This window comes from Hydra vulgaris, chromosome 08 (genome assembly GCF_038396675.1).
Source record: "Hydra vulgaris chromosome 08, alternate assembly HydraT2T_AEP".
In the NCBI taxonomy this organism is placed as follows: domain Eukaryota; kingdom Metazoa; phylum Cnidaria; class Hydrozoa; order Anthoathecata; family Hydridae; genus Hydra; species Hydra vulgaris.
Window position 1 is genome coordinate 14,688,129 of NC_088927.1, and position 13,400 is coordinate 14,701,528.

Consider the following 13,400-nt stretch of genomic DNA (forward strand, 5'->3'; position numbering starts at 1 on the left):
TATACATGTATATATATGTATATATGTGTGTGTGTGTATATATATATATATATATATATATATATATATATATATATATATATATATATATATATATATATATATATGTTCGTTTTTAAATTAAATTTTTATTACATTTAAAAAAATTTCATTAATGCTTCTGTTCAAAGAAGAAATATTGTACTTTGGGTATCTATAATATATATACAAATTGTAATTATAAAAGAGAATGCTCATGCTCTCCTTGTAACATTTTTAAATGTTTAAAAATAGGTTAGAAATTGTTTTTCCAATCCCATTCTAATACTTTGCCAACTGAACAATAAAGCAAACTATTTCTGCTGTTTCCTTGGAAGTATTATATGATTACATATATTCAAACTTGAGACTCTTTTGTTCTCCTTTTTTTATATATACATACACACACATATATTTATTTTTTACGTTAAATTTCTGTTATAATATTAGGTATAACAATTTTTAATAATAATGTTATACTGACAGCTTCTTTTATAAAAAATATTTTTTATCTAAATTTCAGGTGATCATTTTCTTCATAATCTGGGTAACATAATTGACTGTGTTTCTGATATGGACTGCTATCTTTGCCCTAGATATGATTACAAAGAAAAAGATGTTTATCAATGGTCTGCCTTTTTAAAAGATAGTTTAGTAGATTCTTTAACAACTGAAAGTGGTGTTCCAAACCCTTATCCTATAAGTGAAATGTTAGAAAGTGCTAAGTTTGTAGTAGAAAATTGCTACGAACAATGTTATGAAAAAAAAGAAAAGTTAGTATTCATTCATCATCGGTATGTTTTCGTTTGTTTATATTATTAAGAGAAAGAAACTTAACAAATGATAAAATAAATAAAGAATAAACTAGAGAAAATAAATGCTTAAAAATAGTATATTTTTTAATTTAGAGGTGTCTTAATTATTAGTTCAAATCTATTTATATTAAAAGTGTCTCCTGATTAATACTTTGAAATTAATAATTTTTCTATATTACTATGCTAGTCTAGTGTTTAGGTTAAAATGTTACATTTATGAGACACAACTGTTAGTTCGGCATTGGATGAGGGTTCAAATCCTTTGAGCCAATAATTTTTTTTTTTTTAATGTTTTATTTGCTTAGCAGACATTTAAAAATATCAAAATTTCAAAATTTTTAATAATAATTTTTAAAATAATAAGCTTGGATTAAATAACTTTAAAACTTTTAAATTAAAAGAAAGACATTATTTTGGTGCTTTTATTTTTTCTGGTTTATTTTCATTTATTTTAGTTAAAGTTAAGATTTTTATTTTTCAGGTTAGTTTTGTAATTTTTTTTTTAGTCTTTATTTCTCTTTTGAGTTTATGGTTTGTTTATTTTAATTTTAGTTTAAGTTTACATTTGTTTATTTAGCGCATTTTTTAAATGTTCTAATTTTCAAAACTTGCAAACAGCTGTGGCTAAGTTGCCAAAAACATAATATTTTGCGTGGTCATCCACGACATTTGACCTCACACTTTTCCTAAGCAGGGCTAACCATCTAAAAGTATTTTTGCAATAGAATCATAAGATATATGTACTACAAAAAAAAAAAAGTTTAAATATGAAAAGCAATATGAACAAGTTTTTTTGTTGTTGTTTTTGCTTGTTTGACTTTGAAAAATTTTTGCTTGTTTGAGTTTGACAGAAAATGTAGCCATGAAGATATTGAACTATAATTACCTCTTTAATATTTTTTCACTTAATTTTTAAGATTACTGTAACTTTCTGTTTACAAAGTAAGTACGGAAATCAAAACTTAATTTCTCTTGTTTCCTTTGAACATTTTTTTTTTTTTTTTTTTAATTTTAATATTCTTCCTGTAGCATAGCCAACATCTACTGGTTGCTATAAATTTATTAGAAGTAATGCTAATTCAACATTAATCGGAAGTGAACTCACGTTACAACTGTGTCAAAGCAATGACATTAAAATGACACAAAATATTGCAATAATGTATAATACAAAATAATTTTTTTGTTTGCACCATCTAAGCATCCTTAAAAAAAAAATAAGTAGAAGAGAAATTTATATTAACATAACTTTCAATTTTTACTTTAGTGTAGTCTTGAGAAAAACTATATGTTTTCAATAAGAAGTCAGGTTTATGGTATATAAAACAAGCACATTGTTTATATATTATTAAGTACTATTAAGTAGTCTGTACCAGTGATAGTATTACTCTCCATCCACCTTTATTGCACTTGCAATATCAGGCTATAAAAAATCATCCCTGTGATATGGTTGAAGAAAAATAAATAATGCTTATGTTTTATTTTTTACAAATGTTTTGCAAGTTAACTAAACTTTTATAATAGAATTTTCTTTCTGATTGACGGGAGGTTTTGCAAATCATGTAAACTTTTACAATAGAAAATTCTTTTTGATTTGATAGGAGGTAAAGTTAATCTAATTTTTATTTATTCCTTGGTAATTTTATTTCCATAACTTTTTAATTTGATTAGCACACTTACTAACAAGTTAAAGTTTTGTTTGCTTGCAATGTCTGTCTTTTTGTGATCGATCGTAGATTTTTAAATCTTCTATTTTTCTTCTTTTAAAGCTTTCTTTTAAACTCATTAAGCGGAATGCGACAACTATGATTATTTAATAAATACGTAGATTTCCTTAAGGGCTGTTTTAAAAAAAAGTACCTTTTATTTCTTTGGAGTACATAAAAATTGTAGCATATTTATAAATACAAAATTTCTTTTTGATCTAATTTTAAACTAATATTATTAAGAACATTTTAAAATATAAGTGGTGTTTATTTCTTTTATTTTTAAAACACCAAACAATAAATAGACTTACTGGTTTGCTAACAATATATTATAATAACAAAAATACAAATAATATTAATAGCTTTTTAAAGTATATTTTAAGCTTTTCAAAGATAAATAACAAATATAAGTTATTCTTTATAATGGTTTCTGATACTGATAATCCAATACCAATAATATTGGAGTCTAACAGAGAGAGTTCGATACTATTGGCGTTTAAGCAAATAAACATCAGAATAAAAATGCAGTTGAGTGGTAAGACTTATGCTTATAGAAAACATAAAAAGAGTGAAGAAAGAAAAGTAGAGGATACATGTATGTATTGTATAAATTAAAATGTAAATGAACAACAGTTGTCAAGCCTTCCCGGGAAACACTTGGGTTCGCAGGCTTTGTTTTTCCACATTTAAAGTAAATTTTTTAGACACACTGACCACCGCAGTTAACATCTTTTAACTTATAAAACTTTTCAATAATTCACAGCAAAAAGCTAAACTTATCTACAATGAAAAAAAACAATCTTAAAAAAAGGAAACAAAATTGTAACAAAATATCAAATTTTAATTAAATAAACTAGAAAATTTAATAATTAAAAAAAAAAAATTTATAAAATTTTTATACAACTTTTGTGTTCTTTTTTTTAGAGTTTTTGTTTTTAGCTACCGAATTTTATACAGGTTGATGAAAAAAACATTGTTTATAACAATTTAAAGTTTTGATAAGCAATTTATTCCCGATTTGCTATATTTGACGTTTTTACTCAATACTTATATAATAGGAAAATAAGAAAATAAATTGCTATTTTTTTGTAAAATATATTATTTGATTAATAAACTTTGGAATGATGGAATAATTTAAATGAAAGAGTAACATTTTATTTAAATTATTCCATCTACTAATTTGAGTATAGCTATCTCATCTTTTGATCTTAGTGTTGATGGTTACCTTCCTTTAATTCTTAAAGACTCCAATAGTTACATGCTTGGCCATGTCATTCACGTTCATAAAAATTCACCCATTTGTTGGGAAACTAGGTTTAAATCCACAGGCTTCTCTTTTATATGCTTCCGTTTAGCACTGCTTCACTCTATTACCTCTCTCTTTGTTCTATATTGCTCTTCTTCATCTCAAGACTACACTCTTTTTGATGTTATTTCTGATCAAATTGACCAAGCTCTTTCTCTTTATCCTTCAGCCAATATCGTTGCTGTTGATAATTTCAATGCTCATCACACAGAATGAGTTGGTTCCAGTGTCAGTGACTCTGCAAGTGTTTCTCAATCTCTAACACAATTAGTCAACTTTTCAACTCGCTTTCCAGACAATGCGAATCATTTACTTTCTCTATTTTACTTATATTTTATGGGTAGAAATCTTTTGTCTTCCTGCTAACAAATGTGCTTCTTATGTAACATTTTGGATTTAGGCTGACATAGAATCTTTTATTCCCTCTTGAGAATTTCAAGTCAAGTCTCACTCCATGGTTTTCCTCTCATTGTACTGCTGTAATTTCTAATCATAACTATTCTACTTCCATATCTATTACTAAAACAATTCTCCAAAAAACAGATTTTTGTTTACTAATGCTAGAAATTGTAAAAAGATTTTGTCTTACACCAAAGCTCGCTATTCTCAGGTCACAAAATCTTGTTTTTATCTTAAAAAGTGTAGAGACTTCTGGAGATTTTTTAACAGTGTCTATAATAAAGACTAATCTGTTATTCCACCTCTCTTTCATGTTTCAGATTTTGTTACCTCACCTAAAGGCAAAGCTGAATTATTTGCTAAGAACTTTGTATAAATCTTATCTATTGATTCTACTAATCACACTTTACCTGATTTAGTCAACAAACAGACTAATCCATTGCTTGACTTTTTTATAACTCCAGCTTTTGTATCTAAAAGAGTTTCTCAAGGTTCTATCCTTGGCCCTCTACTTTTTTTAATTTTCATTAACGATCTCCCAGAAATTCGTACATCTAAGGTTGGAAGTTCCTGGAAGAGAAATGATCAATTTTATAACGCAAGATAACAATTAACAGACAACTTAAAAGATTTCAAATTATATGAATCAGGAAAACAAAATGAAGGTAGTGAATTCCAAAGAACTGATGTTCAAAGAAAAAACTTGGTGAAAAAGAATTTTTGGAGCACCCTAGGATTTTTAGAGTACTTAGGCACTCAGCTAATTTTATTGCAATAATGTAGATCTTCCTATATTTATAAGAGGTAATGTACTCAATAAGTCATCTAGCCTTTGTTTTCTAAGATTAACTCTTCCGATCTTTCTTGTAAACCATATATCAAATCCATTGCAAAATTAGCATCTGCTATGGTTGCATCTCTTTATCATGCCTCTCTCTTACTCCAGATTGTATTCTTTATCTCTAATAATCTCTAATCTGTTCTTGTATGGAATACTGTTGCCATATCTTGAGTGGATTTTCAAATAATGCCCTTTCTCTTGTAAACAAGGTCCAAAAACGCATTGTAAACAATCTGAGACTTACTCTTGCAGCCTTCAACTACTTGTCTCATGGTTGTGCTTCTCTTTCTCTTTTCTATAAATGCTGTAATGGGAGCTGCTCTAACGAGCTTGCGTCTCTTGCGTCCTCTACTAAAGTTCGTTCTCGTGTTACTCTTCATTCAATTAAGTTTCATCCTTTTACTTTGACTGTTCTTAAGTTCTCTTGTTAAGATGTTTAAAAAAAAAAAAACCTGATAGTGTACCTAAAGAAAAGTAAAAAAATATGTTTGACAAATGGCTTGAATAGATGCAACTTTGTGTAGTTAATGATGGATATAATTTAAACATTAGTAAAAATAAATTTAAAAAAATTGTTTTTTTTAAAGTAGTTACTACGAACTTTTCTAACATTATTTATTTTTATGTTTTTTAATGCAGCATTTTTAAAATTTAGAACTAATCACGAAGATTTAGTTTTTCAAAGGCTTATAGAATCTAAGATGCCAACTTTATCAAGGTTAGATCGTCAAAATTTTTATCAAGATGTCTTGCCATGTTTACGGAGTATTTGTTCTTCAGAAGAACAAAAGCGTATTTTACAAGATAAAAGAAGAAGTCGACGGTAAGTTTATTGTTGTTATTTAATAACTGTAATGTATATACAGTCAACTGCAAAAAAAACTTATATATATTTGTTTTTTTGTTGTTGTTTTTTTGCAAAAAAAAGTTTACTTTTTATGGGTTTTCAAAGAATTCAATCTAAGTTTATACTCATAACTTAGCTTTTTAATTTTTTTTTTTTTTTTTGTATTTTTTTTTTATTTTATAATTATATTTATCTTAATTCTTCTTTTCTTAAAAAATTTCTATTTAGACTTAAGTCATAATTATGGTTCAATAACTTTAAAAGTATATTATGGTTATTTTTAAAATAGAATTTATAAACTGTATATAGACAGGGTTACCTGTCTATATACAGTTTATAGTTTTTATTAATTGGATTATTATGTTATCAGGGCGGCCAGCATCCTGGAAAAGTCCGTCAAAAATGTCTAATGTCAGGGAATATAAGTTTTATTAAAATATATGTTAAAAAATAAGCTTTTGTAAGTCATGGAAAAGTCAGGGAATTTTTATGAATTCAGTTACAAAAAAATTTTTTATATTTAAATATTTTTTTGTTCCCTTTTTACTGTTACATTTGTTAAACTTATATTAAAGATAAATTTACACCGGAAAGTCAGGGAATTTTAAATTTAGTCAGGGAAAAGTGTGGAAAATGAAATAAAAATTTGTCTGGCCACCCTGATTTTTTTTCGGTAATGTTTTGTTAAGATATCAATCCAATTACTATTTTTTATTTATATGAGTGACACTGAAAATAGGTTGTTGGCCTTACTGCCTGGTTAACCATCATTTTATAAGCTTAAAATTAAGTTTATTCATTTTTATACTTTAAAACCATTATTCATAATATAGCAGTTTAACAGTATTAATTTGGTAAAAAGAAAGAAGATCTCTAAGATCTTATTGTTGAAAATTTTAATAGCTATGATTTCTTCATCACCATTTATTATAACACTCAATGTAATGTTTGGAAAGTTATTTGAGTTTCTAGTTCAGTTACTTACATATTATTTCTTAATGGTATTATTATCACTTCTGTGTTTAATGTTTTCCTTCACGTAAAACAGAAGTTTATCCAACTTGTTTAATAATTTGTCTCTCGGACAAAAATCTTTCAGAACATGAAAGATGGAAGACATGATGCTATTTTAGCACACAAAAACATGTGCATACATGCGACTTCAGTACCATCAAAATACGCTTTCTCAACTACTGGCATGTGGTGATTGATGGCATGCATATTGGGCACCCCAGACAGTGGAGATGCTAGTGTTTCTAAACCGTAATTGTGACTTGTGTAACATACATACATACATACATACATACATACATACATACATACATACATACATACATACATGCATATTAATTAGATAAAAAATTTTAAATGACATCAATTAAGGAAATGCTATTGCATTGCTTATTTTAACAGCGTCTATTTTTCTATTTTCATGTTTTTTACATGCAAATAGACTTATATTAATATATTCTATTAATAGACTTAATAGAATATATTAATTATATTCTATTTGCACGTTTTAAATTATAAATATAATAAAACACTATCTGCACGTGCGTGCAAATTAATTCGTCCTTTTTTTAATCTAGTAATGACTCGTTACTGAGTCAGCAATTGTTTCTCATTGCATCCGAAATTCTTAAATATTCCATTTAGGTGCATGTTTCACGAGGGCAGAGCAACTGCTCCTGCTTTAAAAGAAACACTGTTATTGAGATTTCATCGTTTGGAATGACTTAAAGATATTTTAAATTGGATTTAATGTGGAAAATGTACCATTATTAATTTTTTGAGATTGTAAGGGCACAGAAGAAAAAGCTTGTCGATTGGGATCAAGAAAAAAAAGAAAAACTACAAAAAAAGGAGTTTTCAAGAATCCCCTTAAGAAGCATCGCATTCCTACAGATGAGACAAAGTAGAACAAATATTTCTGGAAAACTATAAGTGATTTGCATGAGTGCAAAAAGTTAGACTTTATTTGGGCTCTCGATCCTTTTTTTGGCTTTAGATGTGTTTAAGTAGGTTTTAATACACTTAAAATGAAAAGTACCATTCTAAGTGTATTAAAAACCATTGTTAAGCATAAAAACCAAGGGCTGTCGACTTGCGTAAAAAAATGTTAATTGGTTTGCAGAGGATTATGGGATGCCCGGGTAGAATAACATTTAAAAAACAAATTAAAAACGAATATATATAAAGTTATATAAAGCAACAAATGCTATTAGTAATGAAATATTTCTAAATACTTTATTGGTTTTTTAATCAAATTTTGGACTCGATTTGTTAAATTACATTTTTGACTTAAAATATGAACCCACTTAAATCTGGTTGCTATAAAAAAATAAAAAACAACTCTGAAAACTAGAAAAATCAGAAATATATATATATATAAATAAATATATATATATATATATATATATATATATATATATATATATATATATATATATATAATTGTTGTTATTATACAATTGAAATTATTTGTGTAGCAAACGTTCCATCTTTTTATAGTTTTTTTTATTGCGTGGAGAAAGATCTCGGTTATACAGTTTAATAAAATAAAATATTCGTGATATGACGAATATATGGACTATTTTTTTTTTGTAGGTAAAAAGCATGTTCGAAGTGATATTTGAATAAAAACTCAAAAGAACATATTTCCATTATTTTGGAAGATAATCTAAAAGCCAGGTTTTCCATATCAAGCCACTTTTCAATATATTCTATGAAAACTACTTCCATATTAGAAATCAAAGAAACTAACGATGAATTTGGATAACAATTTTGGATGTTTGTTTGTTTATTGGTCTCCATACCATTCTTACTAGCTATTGTAAAATCAATCGATTCACTGCAAAGTACTACCTTACAATGTTGACACAGAGAGATTCTTTTTATTAACAAGTTAGAGAAATATGTATGTGATTGTTCAATAGATTGTTTTATAAGGATAGCAACAGGAAATCTGTTTAAAAGAACATTATTTTTTGTATTATTATCAAAAAATAGACAATCTTTTTTAGTTGGTATTTTTTGTGAATTTTCAAATATGGAATTTAGATCCAATGCCACACTAAAATCTGTTTCTGCCAGACAGTTGCTATTAGACTTACTAGTTTCTACTGACAACAGCAAAAGGGCATTCTGGTAAGCTGCTCGAAATTGTCTTACAGTCGGTCTGTCATTCCACCCTCCTTTACTCCGTATATTTCAAAAAAAACTTTCTAAGCAATCTTGGTTGAAGCGAGATGTGCAAACAAAAGGAAATCCTTCCAAGAGAAGCTCCTGGCACAATTCTAGTATACTGTTAATTGTAACATTTAACCCCCAATGACTAGCTATCTTGAATTGGGATTGTACATCACAAAACTTCCATTTCTTAATCCAAGTTTGGAGTTCTTTTAACAATGTAATGTTATTTCCATTAGTTGTTATAGCACAACGAGCAGGTTTATCACCCTGAAGCTTTCTTGAATTTAACAGATCAAAAAGAATATCCATTTTTTCAACAAATTGGGCAGTCACTCTTACAGTTGACGGTAATATATTTGCAGTGACACACAAAGACAATGCGGTGGCAACCTGATGACTTAATACTTGTGTTGCTAGATTAACTCTCATTTTTAGAAATGCTCCAGGATCGAGATGTTTGTCAGTCAATTTTGGTGCAAGACGGATAGGATTGCATTTGTCTAGCTCATACAACATTCTAATGTGATTCCATGAAACTATATTACCATCAATATTAATGTTATATCGCATAAGATTATTGCGAACACTTTTAATTAGATGAGGGGGATCAAAGATAATATGAATTCTATTTTTTAAAGACGGGTGTTGAATATAAGATTTTATTTTTGAAAAACCAAGAATTTTAAGTGCTGCAATATTAGTTGATCCTTGATCACACACAATACACCGAACTAACAATCCAACGTCCTGAACTTTTGATATAGCTTCTTGAATAAACTTAATAAGATTAACTGTTGAAACAGTTGAGTTACTGAAAAAATATGCAATTGGTTGTTTCCATTTAGTGGCAATACCTCTGATAATAAAAACTAGAGCTTGATTCAGTGGTTTCTTGTTCTTTATTCCAAATACAACATCTACACTTTTATCATAATCTAAGTGTTGTTTAAGTGCCATCTCATCCAATACTAAACTGCAATTACGATCTTGTTGATTCATGTTATTAACACGAAGTTTTAGTAAAGTAAACAACTTTTGTGAGAATCCAGTTGGCATATCGCCATAAGCTCTTGTTAGAAACAATTTCAATGTGTTGCGACTTGGTAAAGAAAGTATATTACTTAACATTTTATAAGTTTGTGGACTATGAAAAATAACTCGTAGTCCAAGTAATTTATCCGATATTGTCCAACGATTTCCTTTTTTATGGCGGTAACTCATTTTTATTTGACTTGTAAAAAATTTTTGTTGATCATCTGAATGAAAGTTTTTAGATAAATCTAAAATATGATTAATTGAGTTATTGCAACTTTTATGCTTTTTTTTCTCTAATAGTTTTATTTTTTTTCGTAGCCTGCATATGTAGCCACACGAGATGTACGCAATGAATTTAAGACTTTTCTGTACTTTTTTATATTTACAGTTTCTATATTGGCTTGAGTGTTTTCAACTTTACTATCATCATTTTCATTTTGTATTTTTTTAACTTTTAAAGGCAAATGATTTCTTTTGGTAGGTGGTTTTCTTTTTTCTCCTACAGATGGTGGTGGATTGGGAACATTAAAAAATGTAGGGATTGCATTATAAAGCAGACGTTTTCCTCCATTGTTTTCTAAAATAGTACATTGAACTTTCAAAATGGTTACTACACAAACGATATTCTTTGTTCAAAACTTCAACAGACTTTCTATCTAGATCTCCTTATCTACAATTTATAACCCATTTCTTGCACCTTTAAAAATAAGAATAACATATACTTTTCGTTGCATACTAATTGAATTACAATTACATTACATAAATTAATCAGTGAAATAACTCGATAAAATGAAAACAAAAACTTATTCCAAAAGAAAACAAATACACATAACTTATGTGTATTTGTTCAAACTTATGTTATAAGTTTGAAAAGTTGCACAATAGCCTACTTTAATTTTGTGTTACAAAAATAATGTGTTAAATTAAAAAAAAAATATATATATATATATTAAGTACTAAATTATATAAATTAAGTACTTAAATCATAATGCTTAGTAAAGTTAAGTATTTACCTTTCTTTGTCTCTTGGAAAACGAAAAAAGGACACATTTTTATCGGCTACTCCACTGGTATTTGTGCAGTTAACAGCTGCGCAATATAAAGGCATTTCTTTATACCAAAAACTATAACTTATTGAAGAAAAAACGCAATATAATATACAGAAAACAATTTACAGTTTCATCCAAATTTGTTATGAGAGTTAATTTTTATACTACCTACACATCCCATAATGCCTTGCGCATACGATTACACTTTAAACTATGTAAATATAGAAGAGTTGACAGCGCTTGATAAAAACTAGATGTTTTGCGCCGCATGCTACAAGAAGGATTCACAAGAATAATGCGATCAAACATCAAAACCAGTTCCATTGAATCTATGCTTATCACATAAAACCAAGTTGCATAAAATTATCTCTAGTTTTTAACTACCTGTTTTAACAAGTTAATGACCTAACACACCAAAAAATGCAACTAAACATGTGTTGACTGATGACCTAGTCAATCATCTGGTCTAAATCAAAATCAAAACTTATGGTCAATACTTAAAAATTCATAAAATTAAAAAAAATTTATAAAGTTTGTTATTTTAATTGGGTTCAAGAAGCATGGAATAGCTTAAAAATCATTTTTATTCACAAGACTTGTTGATAGTATGCTTCAGAGAAACAAAGCAAACACCCACCCCCACCCCACCCCCTCCTTCCTTATTATAGGTATTAAAGAAGTAGAATGTTCATATATAATCTTTTTTTCCCTTTTATAGTTTGATATAAAGTTGTATAAATTAACATTAATTAATTATAATTCTATAGTTCGATATAAACTTGTATAGATTAACAGTGATAAACGGGTGAATATTCTCCGAAGGTATATATTTAATTTTTGGGATTTAAATAACTTTAGCAATAAATTCGTGTCGCGGTGCAAGTGATATTAACAATATAATATTTAATGCTAATGTGTGTTAACAATTATTGTTGTTTAATAATTATTATATACTTATTTTTATTTAATAATTATATAATTTATTATTTTATCGATGATATACAGTGGGTTGCATAAATATAGAATCACTACTTTGTTTGTGTGAAATTTTTTTTTCTCACAATAATCTTTGAAACCAACTAATACGATTAAAAGCGTATTAAATGTCTTAATTAATTGATTCTATATCGAATGGTATATGATTGGAACTCGTTAGGTTAACCAGTCTAGAGTAATTATTAATTTAATTAGAACATACCTGTATTTCTAATGTAGCAAAAGTATAGAGTCAACTAAAATTTAACGACTTAAGTTGAAATATCTCGACGAAATGTTATCCGAGCGATCTAAAATTTGGTGGTTGATTTCTTTCGAACTATATAAACGTTCTTGCGAAAATAAAATTAAATGATCTATTATATCTTGATTAATTATTTTTATATCTTGAGTTATTCGCATTGGTTATTATTTGGTAAATTAAAATGACAAAAGTGGGCAGAAAAGCTGTTTCAAACAAGGTACGAAGGCAACATGTAGGTCTGCTAAAAGATAAAACAAAAAGCTAACGAGAAATAGCTCGAATGTGCAATGTTTCGTTTAATTGTGTACAAACAACGTTGAAAAACCACGAGCTACATAATGATGTCATAGATTTACCAGGGCTTGGTAGGCCTTTAAAGCTAACTTTAAGAGACCAAAGTTATCTCTATCGAAAGGTTAGACAAGATCCTAAAATTTTTTACCGCGCACTTGCTGAAGAGTTCACAAATACGCCTGGTAACGTTAGTGTTAGTAGATGGACTGTACGAAGATGCCTAAATAAGAAAGGCTTCGATTGCTATGTCGCGGCTCGAAAACCACTTTTGCGTGTCTCAGATCGTCTAAAAAGATTAAAGTGGTGTAGAGCAAGACTTCACTGGTCTGTAGAAGACTGGGCCAAAGTCAAATTTCAGCGATGAATCTAGTTTTGAGGTGATAAATCGCAAGTCAAGATTAATCATCAAGAGGCTAGCTGGTGAAAAGTTCAAGGATCAGTTGTAATATGGGGATGCTTCTCCCATAAAGAAACAGGGTCATACAACATTTATAACGGCAGAAACCAGTACAACTACAAAGAGACCCTCGTAAGTAAACTTTTGCCAACAGCCAGAGCTTTTTACGGAAGACGACAATGGATTTTTCACGATGGCGCTACGGCTCACACTGCAATGTCGGCTAAAGAGTGGCTTGATCGGAAAAACATTACGGTCATGCCT

General features: G+C 28.1%; 1 protein-coding gene across 1 annotated transcript in view; it reads left to right on the top strand.

Moving 5' to 3' along the window:
- LOC100207471 (uncharacterized) overlaps nucleotides 1-13,400 on the top strand; it is a 36,778-nt gene that overhangs the window by 21,938 nt on the left and 1,440 nt on the right. The window contains exons 13-14 of the mRNA XM_065803137.1: nucleotides 542-812; nucleotides 5,738-5,905. Of these exons, the coding sequence (XP_065659209.1) occupies nucleotides 542-812; nucleotides 5,738-5,905 (439 nt within the window). The remainder of the gene's footprint in view (nucleotides 1-541; nucleotides 813-5,737; nucleotides 5,906-13,400) is intronic.